This window comes from Psammomys obesus, unplaced genomic scaffold (assembly GCF_907164565.1).
Source record: "Psammomys obesus unplaced genomic scaffold, mPsaObe1.curated_primary_1811, whole genome shotgun sequence".
NCBI classification, from domain to species: domain Eukaryota; kingdom Metazoa; phylum Chordata; class Mammalia; order Rodentia; family Muridae; genus Psammomys; species Psammomys obesus.
The window spans coordinates 34130258-34149641 of record NW_026596079.1 but is presented as its reverse complement, the minus strand read 5'-3'; the positions used below and the strand labels follow the sequence as shown (position 1 = coordinate 34149641).

The window sequence follows — 19384 nt, the reverse complement described above, 5'->3', positions numbered from 1 at the left end:
TGTGTGTGTGTGTGTGTGTGTGTGTGTGTGTGTGTGTGTGTGTGTGTACTTAAGTTCAGGAGTCTGCAAAGGTCAGAGACAACAGGTCATTGTAGCTGGAGTTGCAAGTGGTTGTGAGCCACCAGATGGGGTACTGGGAACTGAACTCAAGTCCTCTTGAAAAGCATCAATTACACTTAAGAATTGAGCCATCGTACAGCCCCTAAAATTCTAATCTTTGTGAGGACAAAATTGAGGTGTTAGACGTGATTGAAAAAAAATATTACTTATTATTTAATAATTATTAAATATTATTTAATCTGTTATGGTTTTGTTAATCCTGATATTAAGTAAATATATTATGTATATATAGATATTATGTATATTATGTATTTATAGATATCCTGATATTATGTATATATAGAAAAATAACTTATGTTATTTTTTTCTACTCTATCGCCAACTTAGAGTAAAGCCACAACTTTCTGCCAAATAAAGGTACAATAAGTGAAAATAGATGACAGAAGGATAGTAGAATTGAAAAGGCCAAGGATGATGACATATAGTGTTTCTTGAATATTTACTACGGGTCCTCATGGAGCTGAGCACTTACATCACGTCATAATTCTTACTGTAATCCTATAAATATGTCAGACGTTACTATATTAATGAGGGAAGCAAATCATAGAGAAGTTAAAAGACCTAACCAACATTATACAGTTAGTGAGTCACAGATTTTGGAATGACAGTTCGAGTCTAGAGTCAGCACTTGATTATGATCAAATAAGCCTCGACAATGTGTAGAGTTGGGATTCCACTTTGTCCTGCTTATGAAAATTTCATTCTTCAAATATCATTCAACTAGACTGTAATTGTTTTTATCCCTTCCTAGTTCCTAAGCATAGTTTCTAATGCGTTTTCTACTAGTGAATAGTGAAATCATGATAGGAAAAATAAAGCTCTTTTCTTTACATACATTTTGTTTTTTTACATGCTCTGAGTCACATTCAAAAGCCAAAAGAAACCTTTTTTGAACCTTTTCCTGGTTTCTTGGTAATCATTCAAATCCCACACAGTCTTTGTGACTCTGAAGATACATTGCATTACTCTGAGTTAGAGTTTGTAAATTGTAGTTGGACAACTGAGTGGTTAGTGTCCAGAAAGCAAGAACCTGCAGCCGAGCAGAGTGAGAGTGTACAGGAGCCTTAAGCTTTGCTGTGTAAGCTGAGACTAGCTTTTGTTTATATAAAGTGAAGAGATTTACTTAGCACTGCCCATTTTTCAGGTTCTTTCTAGTTGTAAAATATTTAAGGCAGCTGCTTTCTGTCTCCCCTGCGTATCTGCATGCTCTCTCGGTGTCTAGCACTGTTCAGTGTGAATGAGCACACTGACATGTGTGCTTAGTTTCCCTTTTCACTCTGTGAAGCACTGTTACTACAATTAACTGAATATTTTATGTTTGATACAATGTATATTCTCTAGTTAAAATTTAAAGCAAATGACAATATTTTAAGATCTGAATAGCTTTCCCTTGATGATTCTATAGCAAAAAAGAAGAGTATTTTTTGAAGTTTTCTTTTTTTTTTTTTTAGAAATTTTAATATAGATATTAAAATCACTCAGGAGATAGTGAACACATTTTAAGACTTCAGTTGATTTTTGCCAATATTTATCCAAATAACATTTTTAGAAAACCTCAAAATATTTTATATTATTGGATAAAAATGGTACAAGCAAGAAATACAAAAAGATAGTGGATAGACATTTAGATTAATGTTTAGTCTACTTGAGTACTTATCTTCTGTCTGCCCCAACCCTTCCTTTTGGTTCTCTGGCTGTGGTTCATTTCCTCACTGATGTGCACAAAGCAGTGCAAAATTGGGTGCTTCCCAGAGTACTTGCAGCCACTCATTCCTCTTCTGTGTTTTCCCTTTGCAGTGCTGTGTCTCATGCACTCTACCACATTTGATCTTCGTGGAAACTTAGCCTTTTTCCTTGAACTCAAGCATTCCTTGGTCTTGCTCTGGTTTTTCCATCTATACCAGCAGTGTTAAAACTCTGTCAAGAAAGTTAGGACAATAAATGTAACCTTGTTCCTCAGGCATCAGGTATTTAATTATGTCCTGTCTTTTAAAAACATTTAGTTGATATAGTTGCTCTAGTTCTTTGGTTTTTTTCAGGCAAGAACGTAATTTTGTATCTTGAGCTTCCGTTTTGCCCAGAAATGAAGCATCCTTAACCACAGGATGGTTTGGAGGGAGGAAAAGTGTGTGTGTGTGTGTGTGTGTGTGTGTGTGTGTGTGTGTGTGCGCACACACACACACGCGTGTGATGTAACTATAATACCAACAAGGTAGCAAGATTTGAAGCAGGTAAGAAAGTTGATAAATGACGGTTTAGAATCAGCTTGTCATTTTAATTTCAGAGTCTAGAATTTTTGCTCTATTATACTGCATATGGAAGAAATAGTGTGAAAAAGTAGGCTAAATTTTATTTCAAACTTAGCTGTATTTCAAATAATGTGGGTATTTTTATTTAAAACTATGCTAGCTCCTTAAAAAACAAATACCTTATCTAGGCTTGGTAGTTCAGTCCTATAATGTCAGGGTTTGGGAAACTGAAACAGGGGGATGAATTCAGTGCTAACCTGGACTAGATTTTAAGACTCTTGTCTCAAAAAAGAAAAAAAAATATTAATAGTGGCATGGTGGGAGTTGTGATGGAGGGCAGAGATGAGAGAGAAAGATAAAATGAATTGGGTTCCTCCTGTGTGATATTCTTCTAATGGCCTCAGGGTTTGACTTACTTTCAAAGCTTTAAGTTGTGAATTCTCGAAATTTTATAAGTTTATATTTATTGTGATGGTTTTGTTTTACATAATAAATCAACCCCTCCCCAAGAAAAAGGTAAACAGTTGAATGTACCTACTCTTTGGCTTTGTGTGCTCAGCCTTTACCATGAGCTGAATAATCAAGTTATATTCTTTTATTTACGTCATTGCTAAAGTATTGTTAGCATCATTATGGTTTTCTTAGACTTAATAGTGAATCTCTTCTAATTTTCCCGAGCAAAACATATGAACTCCAATTCCACTATATACAACTCCTTTAGTTTAAAGTTTTGCCTATATCTTGTGGAGCATGTATTCTATAAACAATAAATTATGTTCATAATAAATAAGGTCCATTGGTCCTAGTCATATTTTGTTTTGTTTACCCTGTATTTGAATTTAACAGAGCTCAAGCCATGCACATGTAGCCTTTATGCTGTGTTGGCCACTTACTGTGGTCTCAGCTCAGACTCGTATAGTGGTGCTCTTTCTTCCACCTTTGCTTATTTGTTTCTGCCCGGGTGCAGTGTCCCACCGTGGCTCCCTGGCTTGCTCTGTTTTGGCTGCCTACTTTTTCTATCTCGGTATGGCTGTCTCTGTCCAGAATCCTCTTTGCTGCCTTTCCTTTTACTTTCACTGTGCCACAGTTTATTGGGATCTTCTCACAGGGCATCCTAGATATCTCTGTCATTGCTGTCACTACATTAAAATTGTACTAAATGCATATTTCTCATGAGATAGAACCTATGTAATAGATAGATCCCTTTTTATCATTTCATTGTCTGACCCAGTAGCTGACAAACAACAGTTATCTAATAGTTCTTTAAAGAATGCATAAATTATAACATTAATTTTGATTTTTATTATTTTTATTACTTTAAAATAATTTTAGTATAAAGTATTTTTATCAATACCTGTTTTTATTAAAGGTTCATAAGTAATTTTTTTTTAATTGTGAAAAAGTTGTCAGAAGCAAGATTTGTATAATGACATTCAAGTGTCAATTGTGTGGATTTTCTTTTGCCCCTAATCGCCACTGCCTCTTAAGATACCGATCCTACGAATGAGGCAGAGTAAAGAACATTAGGTTGGGTGGAGATTAAGATTCCCTGCTGGCTTGTAATTACAGGACTCTGGATGGTTATTTATTTGGATGAAATGATGCATACATTTTTGCATGCATCAAAAGTAAAGCATGTGTGATTGTTGGAGGAATGTCTGAATTCCCCAGTGGGATGTCATGGGGTATGTTTATAAACTCTCACTAAAGCAGTTCTTCTACAATGGAATTTCATTGGTATTGAGATAATAATTTGCACAGTCAAATTACTTTCTTTACAAAACCCAGGGAATCGTGAGGACCTAATCCTTTATTAATGTCAACCCATAGGCTGCCAGAAAGCGTAAGATTGCCATTCGAAAAGCCCAGGGGAAAAATGTGGAGGCCATTCGAGAGCTGAATGAGTATCTGGAACAGTGAGTGTTTTACAAGAGGATTGTGTTTTGTTATTCTGATAAATCTTTTTTTAATTAAAATGGAATTTGCATTTGATTTTCTACCGTGTTCATTTATAGAACATTTACACATACTCTTTTTCCTTTTTCCTCCTATCAGGTTTGTTGGAGATCAAGAAGCTTGGCATGAACTTGCAGAACTTTATATCAATGAACATGAGTAAGTTGTTAAAAACACAGAATTTTAAGAACGAAATTGTAAAGTTCAATAGACTTGTTTCCAGAAGATTGAAAAGAAGTTACTTGTCATTTTAGACGAAGATCTAATTAAATGATGATATAAATAAAAAATAATAAGTAAAAATTGGTAGTTATAATATGTGAATATTTTTAACTGGCTCATTTGGGTTTATTAAATTATTTTTGTTCAGGAAATAAATTTTTCTTTCAAATAGGAATGGGATCCTTTGGAATCTGAAAGGCTTTTGTAAAGCTATTACTTTTGGGGAATCAAAATTGTGAATTTTAAAGTTCAAATTGTTCTCATACACAAAGAGTGTTATGCTCCCTGCTGTTTAAAGATTCAGTCAATTGTATGCATTTATTAGTCTCAGTATGAAGAGAATCAGCTCTTCCAGAGAAGTGTTCTGTTGCCTGGGTTAAAAACCAAGTGTAATCAAGAATGTTGAATGCTGCAGGAACTTGGTTATTGGATATTTCATGTTTTTGTTAGCTTTTTTATTGCTGTAGTAACAAGAGGAAATCCCAGTGTGAAAGGATTAGTGCAGAGTCCTAGTGGAGGTTTGCAGATAGCACAGCATTAGCACCAGCCTCCCTCTAGGATGTGAAGGTTTACTTCTCTTCCCTCTAAGTCTGAAGTCTGTCAGTCACAATGTATCTTTCCTTCTTTTTGAAAGGACAGACTTAGATTCCCATGCGTATTTTCTTATTTATGTCAAAGTTAACTTTGTTCTCACACATGATAACAGAAATGAAATAGGATGAAGACATTTGTATGTTACCTTTGCCCAAGGCTATACATTCATAGTCTATACAAAGGAAATCATGTTCATGATTTTAGTGAAACTCGTATAGCGGTCATATAATGAAGCACATATTGCATCCAAGAGCCATTCTTCCATTCTGTCAGAATCTGCCATGATCTCTAATCTCTCAGAGTGGGATATATTTACCTAATTATGTTCAAAATCAGTGCATATAGGCTTATATATGGTCAGGATTCTCTCAGACATGTGAGAGTATGTATAATTGAATAGAAAACTAGATTTTCACCATGTGTTTTACAAATACATTAGATTTTTTTTTTAATACAAAGGACAAACATTTACAATTTCATTGTTCTTTCTGGAAATCTCTATGAGGAAAAGCATTTTAAAAATTTCAAATTATCAAGGAAAATTTTTTCAAGGGAAAGAAATACCAAATGCAGAAAACTTTGAAACTCCAATAAGACATAAAGCTGACAAAATGTACTTATAATTCTATCCACCTAACTTCAGTGTTGCATGCCTTACCTTGTTTTATGTTTCGCTAGAACCAGAGTCCAGTAAAACCCACTTAAATCTCATAAGGACATTTCCATCTTAACCTTAATCTGAATTGTTAGTGACATCTTCGATAAAGAGACACTTTTAGATATTGAATGCTTAAGATAAAGACTGCTTTCTCCTTATCTTTTAGATAAACAGATACTAAATGAGTCATTCATGGTTTTGTTTTAGATTTGTATTTGCTCATTTGTTCAACTACTAATTGAATGGATATGTTTTCAAGAACAAATGCTGAGTTTTAGGAATAAAAGTAAGAAGTGCTGAAAAGCTGCAAATGTTGGGTGGGAATCTGTATGTAACATCCTCCTCCAGAAATCTTAAAAAAAGAAAGAAAGAGAAAATTTGGCAATTTCAAGATGAATTTGGTTTCTTTGGTGTCTTTGTATTTGACTGCTGTACCCACTGATAGTCATTACTAAGTCAACATAGTTCTTTTGTTGTGTGTGGAGCTATTCACAGGAGAGACAGGTAGTGGTGAAACAGTGGCTCTCTGCAGTGGAACAACCCGGGTTAGAATTGATGTCTCTGTGCCACTGATGTTGGCTAGGGATTTAAAATATTAACTTTCTGCTCTTTAGGGTTTTAGCAAAATAAAATGGGTTGATACACTATAATATTTTGAGTAGTGCAGGATGCATAATGAATACTTTATAAAATTTACATATTGCTCTGTATGGAGGTGTGATTTTTCAACTGTATATATTTCAGAAAAGATACCAAGTATTAATATTGATAACAAATACTAAAAATAACCTTACTTAGCCTTGTTCTGTTAAGTAGCTTCACCATCTCACTGAAAATAAATCTTGCAACATCTAAATATTCTTTAGTATTTTCCAATAAATAGTGGGGATGAGTACATAGCTCCACGAATTACTTTGAGATTTAAAAAGATTTGTCTATTCACTTTAATAAAAGTTTTAATGTTACTAATATTTTGAATCAGGAAATGCTTTAAGTCTCTTTAAATAGTCTTAGAAATAAAATATCTAATGTCACTAAAGGTTTAAAATTATTTTAAGGTATGTTTACGAAAATTTGTGACTTAAAATCAGTATAACCTACCAATATTTTGCAGCTATGGCAAAGCAGCCTTTTGCTTAGAGGAGCTAATGATGACAAATCCACATAACCACTTATACTGTCAGCAGTATGCGGAAGTAAGTATTTGCAGGACAGCACTGGGCAAGTTGACTTTTGCTGCTTTTGTTATGGTACTAAGTCTGCATTCATCATGTTAGATAAGCCTATTTAATGAGTGATGAAGGAATAGAAGCTAAAAATTTGAATTATTGAATTGAAATACTAATTTTCAATTAAAAGTTGTAGATAAACTGAAATTCTACATAGGTTAGTACAGTATTTATGTTGCTTTCTTTACTAATTATGAATCAGTTACATCACAGTTGTCAATATTTAATTGCTTCTATTGCTTCTGAGACAATTGTAAAGCTAGTGGCATTTAAATATGTATTCTGGATATTCATGAAATGTAGGAAATATCTGTTTAATCTACACACTTAGGAATTGTATAACTGAATGCTGTGAGGTTACAAATACCTCATTATAAAAGAATCTAAAAGGACTATTGTTTTCATTACTAAAGTGCAGCTGTAAAATGGGAAACTCATGTTTGGAGTCTGTGTTTATAATTACAAGTAATAGGAAATACAGTGTTGTGTGGCAACAAGGCTTTGGAAACAAAATGTGCGGCATTTTGCTTATAACAGCCACTTAGTGATCTTAATGTTCAAAGAAGAGAATAGTTCAGCAAGGGTGAAGGTGTGATTTGCATTTTAGATTAGCTACCTTAAGGTGAATTCTTTCAGCTTGTTGCATTTGTTTAAAGAATATCTCTTCTCATTACATAGTGCTTATATATGATGGTGCATGCTATATTTCAAAGTAGTAAAATAAACAGGTTTCAGCAATCTGCAACATTTAACAGGTCAAATACACCCAAGGTGGACTTGAAAACCTTGAGCTTTCAAGAAAGTATTTTGCGCAGGCACTAAAACTCAACAACAGAAATATGAGAGCTCTGTTTGGACTTTACATGGTGAGTTGATGTGTGTGTTCAACGTTACTTTACAGAGTCTGTCATTTGAAATGCGTTTATCCGTCCTTCCAATCTCTCCCTGCTTACTTTTGTGTTCTACTGGTGAGCATAGGTAATTATGTCAAGAAGGTGCAACGTGCTTTGATTGTGATGTTTTAGTACATCCTGTGCTTTGCCATTTCATTTGAGATATATTCGGCATATCAGAAATGAACAGTATTAGTATATCAAGTATGCATATGTTCATTTGTTTTGATATTCTTAGGTTTGGGCCCCTTGTTATTTTACTTCTTTCCTAATTATAGGTACCAAAGATATTTTAAGAATAAAATCTCTAGTATGGCAAATTTTTAACAGTTTTTAAAGGTATAAAATAGTACTTTGGAAATTATTTGTGGGATTCTATAGTTACCTTTTAGACATGCCCAGAAAGAGCTTAGAAAATCAATTAAAAGAGCTATGGGAAACAGAAAAACTTGCAGATCTTTAGAATGTTTTTAAAATGAGCACCTTAACAGGTCCTTTAGTTCTTTGAAATTGTGATTTGCATTTTTTCTTACTTCTTTTTGAAACTATCATTCGAGAATTTCAAGCATGAATACAGTGTTTTAGAAAAAATTTACCTTATACTTTCTCCCAATTCATTCCATATCCTCCCCATTACCTTGCCCTCTCAGATTCATATACTCTTACAAAAATCTACTGAATCCAACTACTGTTGTCAATATTTTCGTAGTCCTTTTTTTTTTTTTTTTTTTAATAAGTGTGTGGACTCTTTGATGAAAATCTTCTTATTAAAGCTAGTGAAAGAGAATTGATTAAAAATACAGGGATAAGAAGAAAGAAACAAAAATGGAAGTAACAAACAAAAGAATATTTTAAGAAAGAAAGTATGCCTCAAAAGAATGTGTAGAAAATTATCTTTGAATCTACCAGAAACAACACCAGTGGCTTGGTGATGCACCATTGTTAACAGTATCTAATAAACAAGCCACCATCTTTAAAGCTCCATGGCAGTTACTACTGACAGTTGCTTGCTTATACACAACACCATGTATATTGCACATTACTCTGAACTCTAGTTTCCATTTTAAATCAGTAGGTATTCACATCAACCAAATAAATAGTCTCTTCAGTTGCTACCTGAAATTCACAAGTGCTGCAACTGTGACACAAACATAGTTTCCTCAAAACTGATTATAAAGCTCCTGTGTTCAGCTGGATTCCAGTCCTAGAATCTAATGATTCAGTCTGTCAGCCACTGCACTTGCTGGAATTCATATCCAAAATGTGATAATAATTCATAGAGGTATAAAATTTGCTACAAGAATACAGATGACACACTGCTTGGAGAAGAAAGAGCAGAGACTCTGAAGGAGACCAGGTGTAAAGAAATCTTTAGCCTTTCCTAAGTCTTATGGGCAGATCCTTATAAGGACCAGGTATATTTAGGAATAAAACCAAAGTTCAACCTCCCTCTTCCCAGAAATATAAACATATTTTTTACAATTGGCCTATTATTTTTGAGGTTTATAGATTGTTTTATAGATATTGGACTAAGGATCTCATTAAACTACATTGTTTTTAAACGTAGATTAAATTGTAGTAACGACTCAGTTTTATAGAATATAATTTGAAAGCTCTTGGTATAGTGTGAAAACCATTTGATCACTTTTATTCAGAGACTTTCATTAACTTGTTTTGTTCAAGTTTGATGATTTCTATTGGCCTGAATATTTTTCACCTGTTAATACAGGAAGTTGTGCTCAATTGTTTTTGAGATCTCTCTGTTAATGTTTCATAATTCTGACACTGGAGATTATTTAATATTCTTTAGTAGCAAGAAATAACAATAACCTAAGTAAAATGCTTGTGTTTTATAAAGTACATTTCCATACTGATAGAAATTTTAACTTTAAGAGCTGATGCACATACATAAATTAATTTTAAATATTCTTTAAAATGTTTGTTGTTTTGTTATTTTGGATGAGGCCACATTTTAAATTATATTTTAAGTTTTGAGAATTGCTTTTATTCAACACTGTTTTTATTTTAAAATTGTTTCATCTCAATATTTTAAAACTTATTATCAACTCCCTTACAGCTATGACTTTTCTATGTTTTTATTATATTAATTAGAAAAGAGTTTTGTTTTTGATGTTTTTTGTTTTGTTTTGTTTTTAGTCTGCAAGTCATATTGCTTCTAATCCAAAAGCAAGTGCAAAAATGAAAAAAGACAACATCAAATATGCTAGCTGGGCTGCTAATCAAATAAACAGGGCTTATCAGGTTAGTATTGACAATTTTGTTATGTAAATTGCTTGATGTATTTCTTTGTCATGTTGGTCTCTGTAAACTACAAAGCCAAATATTTATTATTGGAAGTTTTTTTCCTAATGCCTTGGTCCTTTAACAGATGTTTCCATTATGACCTTTCCCCCACAAAGCATTCTATTAATTTTATGACATAATTAACCTTTAAATTAATAAATCTCATCTGTTAAATATGAAGAAATTAAAAAAGCTAGAAGTTAAACTAGAGAATGCAGCTTAGAAGTATATTGGACGTGAGAATGAATTTTGATTGAAGATGTCTCAGTAAATAAAAAGAGGCAAAGGAGAGTCCTAATGGCAAACTAAGCAGAGCTCATATAAAAGCTTGCACTCTCTGTGTATAAATCCAAGCTTATGTCAGACTTCTCAGGATAATTTTTTGGAGCTTCTTTCTAGGGGATTTTTTTTTTCAGGGAACTTTTTTCATGAGGAAAATACCTGCTTGTATATTTTTGACAGCATTTATATTTACAGGACCATTTGGCATTTTATACAGTGTTTGCTTAACATTTACCTAGGTATTATAACCATATTTTTCCCCAGTGGCTTTTGGGTAGAATGTCCAGAAACCCAGTGCCATCCGACTTTGATAAGTGATTTAGACTTCTGCTTGGTTGTACAAAGGAAGTTTTTCTTTATCTTTAAATTAAACAGTATGTGGCATATTCTGTTTGGTTTTCGATCAAGTGCACAGTTGTTTATAGGATTCAGTTCTGTTATATTAGAAAAGATGCTCTTAGAATTACTATTTCTTTCCTCTTTCAAGACTACAATTATAAATACATTGCTTTTTTTTTTTTTTTTTTTTTCTGCCTCATACTAGTTTTCTTTCGCCTTTCTCTGTCAGTTTGTAGTCTTTAACATAATAATGTGCCATGGAGTTTGGTTACATTCTTTTCCTTGTTTTCTACATTGGAATGAGGTCCTGGGCTGTTTGGAAGTGTGTGTGGGATGGGCATTGAAGACGTGATAGGGCAGTTTTTCTGTCTTTACTCTGGCTTCCTCTCTTTGTTGCCGAGTACTTCTTTATAACCACATGCTTGTCTGGTCTTTGTCCCAGTTACCTTGGCTTGGATTTTCTGGCTGCAGTCTTCTGTTCCACTCCACAGAGTTCTGTTGGCCTGGAATTCTCAGGTGGAGCTCTGAGCCTGACATGTTCTATGGTGACCACCTCTGCTTTTCCTCTACAGTTAGTCCCTCTTTAGTCTCCTTGTACCATTTCTTTCTCTTGTCTGTGTTTCTCTCCTATTCAGTTTGGATTTTAGTATTTTTGTTCATGCTTTGAAGCATTTATGCTTCAGAAAAACGTGTCGGCTGCATGTGTGAAGTCTTACATAGTTTAATTTGTTTAATCACATTTACATACAGCTTTCAGATGTGCCTGTTTGGAAGTAAAATTTAGGCTGTGTGTTGATTCTTCAACCCAGGTCTAATTCCATGGGAGATTAATGTTTGTTCAAAATTTTTTGTTTTTGATTTAATATAAGTAGTCAAGTATTCTCCTCTCTTCCTTTTGCTCCAAGCTAGAGCTGGTTCTGTGTTGCAGTCCTGCTGCCATTGACCACATGATCACACTGGAATGTTTAGAAAATTGTTTATGAGTGAGTTTTTTGAATTATGTCATTTGAGGGCTGGTTTTCTCTTATGTTCATTTGGTTTTCATGTTGTTTTAGCATTCCTTGGTTGGAGAAGATTAGGGCCATTAAAATAATTCTGTGCCCCCTAATTAATCACTGAAAATAACCTTTATTTATGTATATTATATATTATAGGAAATCTTAATAGTTCTGTTAGCATATTAAGACTCAAAATGCTCATAAATAGCTAGTCTGTATTTCTTCAAATGCAATTGGCATAGCCCAAATCTGTGTGCATGTGTGTGTGTGTGTGTGTATGTGTTTTAAAAATAGGACCAATATAACAACATAAACTAATAGTATGTATAATTCCGTTTAGGTTTTTATTAGAAACAACAAACTACTGAGAAATTGATCTTTTGACATAGCATGAATATAATTTTTATTAATTTCTTTTTTCTTTTTCTTTTTTTTTCTTCTTTTTTCCTTTTTTTATTTTTCTTTATAATTTATTTTTTTATTAATTACAGTTTATTCACCTGTATCCCCCCTGTAGCTCCCTGAATATATTTCTTAAATCAGCTATTATTAAGGTATTTCATATGTGGAAACAAGAACCCAAGTTATAGATGGGCATTTCAGTAAATAATACAGACTATGTATATTAGGCTAGTAAGTATAAACATTATGTCTTGGTAGGTCGTCTCAACTTTCATTCCTTCTGTCCTTTTCAGGAATACTGGCTTATTCCCTCCTAGGTTATGGAATCATACTGTATTTGTTTTGCCTTCTTTATTTTACTCACTGCTAGGTTTGAGGTTACCCTTACATATGTCTGTGGTCTATTCATTTTGTTGTGCTAGACTCTTTCTCTTACTTACATATTTGTTAAGAATAAGTCTACATTTAATTTCCTGTCACATTTTTTTGGTCTGTGTATACATGCGCATTTGCTAACACTGATTTAGAATACATGTATATTTATTAGAGAAGACAATTTTCTAAATGATATACTCCCATCCATACTTTTAGAGAAGTATGTCATCTTACTAACAAGTCTTCTTGTGTGTGCCTATTATTAGTTCATTTTTTTGTATTACGTTGCCCTAATGTGCAGTGAAGTTGAACATTTTTATACATGTCTTATCTACTTAGATATCTTCTTTCATAAAGTCTGTCTTTTTATCTGTTAATATGACTTAATTTTTGATGTCCACCTTTTGGATTATGTATGGCAAATATTTGGAACTGCTTATTTTCTCTTTCAAATGACTTTGACAAATAGAAATCTGAAATTCAATGTGTTCAAATTCATTAATCATTTATTTATATTCATAAATTTATTTATTTATTGTGCTGTATATTTTGTGTAAGAACTCTGTGGACACTACAAGGTTGAGAGTGATACTCTTGTAACTTCCATTTCCCATTTAAATCTTCTATTCACTAGGAAATTTTTATTTATACTATGAAGGAGGATCAAATTTTACCCATGTTGATGTCTAGGGTTTTTTTGTTTATGTCTGTATTATATGTCATGAGTCTTGTTTCATGAAAATTAATTTACAGTAATAAAGAGAAAAATCATAAATGGTAGGTCCATATTTTCTAGGTTCAAAATTTGACTCTGACATATACTGCCTACACAGAATTGATAAATTACATACCATTGAGCTGTATCCCCAGCTCTCCTGTTTTACAAACAAGGAAATGAAAGTACAGAAAGATTAATCTTCTTAGGTAGCATACTGGTTAAATGGCATGTCTTGTCAACCCTAATACCTTCAAGGTTGCTATTCTAAAAGCAAAATATGATACCTCTAACAAAGATAGATGCTGTTATAGTTTCAACACTGTTTTCAATTATAATTTCATGTAAGCCATTGATATCATATCTGTCTCTACTTGGTTCTTTACTTTAGATTTAAAATACTCTACACCAATTAAAGAATCTGATTTCTTTTGGCTCCACTGCCTCATCATGTCAGTGAGAGAAAGACCCCTAAATTTCTAAGAAAATGTTTTCCCTGCTTTGTGAGAAACACTTTACTAATTGACATCATTTTGGTGTTTGAAGCCATTTTTTATAAACCTAAACCATGTTCTTGGAAACATTTGCCCTTTCTTCAGTATTCATTTTCTCCCTTCTGCCTCCATCCTCTTTCCTCCTGTTTCCTTTTAGCTCCGTATCTCCTTCCCTCATTTATTTTGTTATTAGATCCATTTTATTTTTATAAAGTTTTATAAATTTTCACTGATCTATAGAAAGAACTGTGAGAGAATTGCTTATGTTTTTTTTTACTTTACATTATTTTTAAAATTTATTTTTAATTAAATTTTTATTTTTTATATTAATTACAGTTTATTCACTTTGTATCCCAGCTGTAGTCCCCTCTCTTTTCCCCTCCCAATCCTACCCTCCCTCCTTCATCTTCTCTTATGCCTCTCTCCAAGTCCACTGATAGGGTAGGTCCTCCTCCCCTTCCATCTGACCCTAGCTTATGGGGTCTCATCAGAACTGGCTGCATTGTCTTCCTCTGTGGCCTGGCAAGGCTACTCCCCCATCCAGGGAAGGCGGTCAAAGAGCTAGCTACTGAGTTCATGTCAGAGACTGTTCCTGTTTCCCTTAATAGGGAAACCACTGTGATATGGAGCTGCCATGGGCTCCATCTGAGCAGGAGTTCTAGGTTATATCCATGAATAGTCCTTGGTTGGAGTATCAGTCTCAGAAAAGACCCCTGTGCCCTGATATTTTGGTTCTGTTGCTATCATTGTGGAGCTCCTGTCCTCTCCAAGTCTTACTATCTCCCCCTTCTTTCCTAAGATTCCCTGTACTCTGCCCAAAGTTTGTTTATGAGTCTCAGTATCTGCTTTGATACAATGCTAGGTAGAGTCTTTCCAAGGCCCACCATGGTAGGTTCCTGTCCTGTTTCCTTTTTTCTCCTTCTTCCAATGCCCTTCCCGTTTGCCTTTCTGAGTGAGGATTGATCATCTTGCCCAGGGTCCTCCTTCTATCTCACCTTCTTTAGGTGTACAGATTTTTATAGGTTTATTCTATATGCTTATGTTCTTGGGACTGTAAATTCCATAGTAACCAAGATGGGTTTTGTTGTTGTTTTGCTTTTGTTTTTGCAGAAGTGGTGATTTGGATTTTCATTTGTAGCTCTGACTGGCTTGTGAAGGCCATGCTGTGGCCTTGCCTGTGTGATAGTCCTCCTGACTTAGCCTCCAAAGTGCTGGGTTGCTAGTTAAACCTCTATTTCTGGTTCAGTTTCTCTCTCTCTCTTTTGTATTTTTTATTTTTATTAATTACATTTATTCACTTTGTATCCCCCCTGTAGCAACCTCCCTCCTCCCCTCCCAATTCCACCCTCCCTCCCTCTTCTCCACCCATGCCCCTCCCAGTCCACTGATAGGAGAGATCTTCCTCTCCTTCCTTCCTTCTGATCCTAGTCTATTAGGTCTCATCAGGAGTGGCTGCATTGTCTTCCTCTGTGGCCTGGTAAGGCTGTTCCCCACTCAGGGGGAGGTGATCAAAGAGCAGGCCAGTCAGTTCATGTCAGAGACAGTCCCTGTTCCCATTACTAAGGAACCCACTTGGATACTGAACTGCCATGGACTATATCTGTGCAGAGGTTCTAGGTTATATCCATGAATGGTCTTTGGTTGGAGTATCAGTCTCAGAAAAGACCCCTGTGCCCAGATTTTTTAGTTCTGTTGCTCTCCTTGTGGAGTTCTTGTCCTCTCCAGGTCTTACTATTTCCCCCTTCTTTGATAAGATTCCCTGTACTCTGCCCAAAGTTTGGCTATGAGTCTCAGCATCTGCTTTGATACCCTGCAGGGTAGAATCTTTCAGAGGACCTCTGTGGTAGGCTCCTGTCCTGTTCCCAGTTTTCTCCCTCTTCTGGTGTCCATCCCATTTGCCTTTCTGGATGGGGATTGAGCATTTTAGGCAGAGTACTCCTTCTTGATTAGTTTATTTAGGTGTACAAATTTTAGTATTTTTATCCCTTCTCATCACTCTTACTGAGTAACACACCAGTACATTTGAGAATGTTTTTTATTGTTGATTGTTTTTCTGTTGTTTTTTTTTTTTTTTTTTTTTTTTTCCCTTGGTAAATAATTGTTTGAAGATCCACAGGACAGGCATGAATAGTTTGCTCAAGCAAGTATGACTGGGATAAATAAATATTTGTGAGTGATATCAGAAATACAGCTTCCGGGCTCACATTTTGAAACTAGGTAAATCTTTAAGATCCATTTGAAAATAGGAGCTCCACAAGGACCAAATATATCTGGGCACAGGGGTCTTTTCTGAGACTGACACTCCACCAAGGACCATGTATGGATATAACCTAGAACCTCTACTCAGATGAAGCCCGTGGTAGCTCAGTAACCAATTGGTTTCCCATAGTAAGGGGAACAGGTACTATTTCTGACAGGAACTCAATGGCAGGCTCTTTGTCCTCCCCACTGTCCAAGGGAGGAGCAGTCCTGCTAGACCACAGAGGAGGATTTTGCAGCCAGTCCTGAAGATACCTGATAAAACAGGGTCAGATGACAGGGGAGGAGGTCCTCCCCAATCAGTGGACTTGGAAAGGGGCAGGGAGGAGATGAGGGAGGGAGGGAGAGTTTGGGAGGGAATGAGGGAGTGGGATACAGTTGGGATACAGTTAATAAAATGTAACTAATAATAAATAAATAAATAAACAAACAAACAAAAAAGAAAAGAAAAGAAAATTTAGGCACTTGTATCTAGGCTTATAAATGATTGTAAGGCATAAAATAAATAAATCATCTTTACTGCGGTGTTTTTTTAAATATTTGTAAATTTGACAAAATAAGGTTTTATCATCAAATTTTCTTTGCTTCCACTTAATGAAACAAAATGAGGCCAATGCCTGCTCTTTAATTAGATAATGGGTCTATCATGTTGAGTAGAACAGTCAGTGATTTGTAAACTTACTGATGTTTTTCCAGATCCACACTTATTTTTTACACTGTTACATTTGCCTGTCAGCCTTCCATATGTCATCATGACTGGAGAAGTGAGTCTATAACTGTCCTTTGGAAAATGGAAACCTTAATCGTCATTTGGGAGAAAAAAACGAGATCCTGGCCTAATCAGTTCAATTGCCATATAATTCTGAAACAGACAGAAATAATTGCATGTCAGGCAGAATTTGAAATGATAGATTTATATTTGCAGCTTTTTAAATTTGGTCTGACATGAATAAGCTGGCTTGGTTTATACCAAATTGTAGTGGTTATCAGTAGTGGTGACAGTATCCAGTATGTGTATTTTCATTAGTTAATGTTGAAAATCATAGTTTTACTTCTAAAGGTATATTTACATATACATTTTTAAAATCCTATACTTAAAAATAGATTTTAAGGCTTCACAAAATTTTTATTTTTACTTTACACTTGTTTTATACCTTTGTCCCCAACCCATCAAAGCTTTTCCTCAAAATTATTCCATAAATTATTTGACTAGAGTCATTGCTCTTACACTAAGTAGGCAGTGATGAAAGGAAAGCCTTTCTGTCCTTGGTAAACACCATGAAGGTAAGTTAATGAGCTGGATGGCAGAGTGAGACACATGCCTTTCCTGTAATCTTTACTTGCTAAGAAAATCATTTTCAGAAAGGTTTAAATATGGTGTTGTTTTCATTATTTGTAAACATATCCACTATTTCTAACATTTCTGTCTCTTAGTCAGTGATGCCTTATGAAAGGCAAGGTGCCTTGTGCCTCCACACTGTCTCCAAGATGATCTCATATTGTCTCCTGTGAAATGGTCACTGAGCTGCAGCAGCTAGTGTTGTAGGAGTTACTGTGTTGAGTGCAGTCAGGTTAGAGGAGGGAGGTCCCCAGTCATGAAGCCTGTGCTCCTGTTACCTGAGCTCTTATTCTGTCTTCTGAACTGGTCATGAGTACATCAGTTAATTACAAAAGTAAAGAAAAACATAGTAAGTCAGGTATTTCTTAAGTACTTATTGCCATAAGACAGTTGCTGAAAAATATGCTAACTAGAAATACTAAGTGTTGCTAATACTATATTTTAATAAATACTTAGGCCATGGGAAAATAAGTACTACAGATAGAACAGACTTTGCCTCACAGGGAACACTCACTTACCAGTTAAATCTGTTGTGTTAAATCAGACCTGCTGCAAATGATAGAGATTGTCAGCGTAGTTAGAACTCATTTTGAAACCAGCGTGGGGGTATTCTACAGTGATTCCCCAGTGATTAAGTGTGTAAGTTTTGAATTTAATAGCTATGAATTTGCTTTTGTATACATAAACCCAGGATTTGATATATATATATATATATTGGTTTTCCATTATAAAATTTAATCCCAAATAGTTTTATAAATTGAATTAGAACTTAATAAACAAGTAGTGTGTCATCCACCTAACAAATCTGAAATCTTAAATATGTGACCTATTATAAATAATGTCAAAGTATGTATATTTTGTACTCTAATTTTTATTGTACCTTGCTTGAAGTTCCAAGTATCCATTTACAGGGTAAACATATAGATATTAATTCTGTTCCTCTATATGCATATGCTTAAACTTTATCTAAGTTATCCAGTACTTCATAAATGTTTTGGACTCTGAATCTAGGGTAGTTTAAAAATCCAATCTAACCTTTGTAGGTTAACATACTAATTAAAATCAGGTTAAAGTTCCCAAAGAAACTTCAACCGAAATGAAACCCTAATACAAATGTCCGTAAAACTCAGAGTTTGCTCATGTTGAAAAGCACATGTGATTTCACACAAATGATAAAATAATATTTTGTTAGCATTGTGAAGGTGAGGTATGATGTTTAAATTTTCCAATGAAATTGATCCTAACTGAACTGTCTTTTCTTTTTAATTAGTTTGCAGGTCGAAGTAAGAAGGAGACCAAATACTCTCTTAAGGCAGTTGAAGACATGTTGGAAACGTTGCAGATCACTCAGTCTTAAGGTCTCAGAAACTCTTTGGCATTAGACTTCAAACTATATATAGTTGAACTTGGCCTGTGATACTTTTACTACATGCCAGTGCTATTTGTATTCTCATTTTTTTTAGGGGTCAGTTATAAAGAATGTGTTAAAATAAACCTCAACTTGCCTTGTACTGCTGATAATCAGGAAGATGGAGATAGTCTGTGGAAGAGAGATTTAAGACCTATTGATTGTACATCAGTCCTCATATCACCCCCGCACCTTATTAAATAAACCATGATTTAGTAAACCCATGTATGAAAATTCCAGTTTCTTTTGTCATATTGTAACTAGTATGTTGTTTTAGAGCTCATTTATCACCTAAAAATCTCGCTTCGGTGAGTGGAAATATACAAAATATATAGATTGCAGAAACAAATTATTTTGAGTGTTTTATAGTTGTCAGGCTAGATTTTGTTCTACATTTCAGTAGACTGTTTGGATTTTTATTCTTTCAAGTTGTTCTAATAATAAGTCTTGCTTAAATTATGTCATTTTTTAAAATTGGTGATATCTCTGAAATTTTTGTTTGATGTAGACATTTTTATCCATAAAATACTTTAAAGGTAATATGGACA

At 34.3% G+C, this 19384-nt stretch overlaps 1 protein-coding gene across 2 annotated transcripts in view; it reads left to right on the top strand.

Annotated features, from left to right (window-relative positions):
* Emc2 (ER membrane protein complex subunit 2) overlaps window positions 1-19060 on the top strand; it is a 37952-nt gene extending 18892 nt beyond the window's left edge. The window contains exons 6-12 of one of the 2 annotated variants that reach the window (XM_055626754.1): window positions 4200-4285; window positions 4425-4484; window positions 6914-6995; window positions 7784-7894; window positions 10079-10183; window positions 18699-18786; window positions 18892-19060. In XM_055626754.1, the coding sequence (XP_055482729.1) occupies window positions 4200-4285; window positions 4425-4484; window positions 6914-6995; window positions 7784-7894; window positions 10079-10183; window positions 18699-18785 (531 nt within the window). In that variant the 3' untranslated portion in view covers window position 18786; window positions 18892-19060. Of the gene's footprint in view, window positions 1-4199; window positions 4286-4424; window positions 4485-6913; window positions 6996-7783; window positions 7895-10078; window positions 10184-18698 lie in introns of both variants that reach the window. The other variant, XM_055626753.1, reaches the window with a different exon arrangement.
* Window positions 19061-19384: the final 324 nt, after the last annotated feature.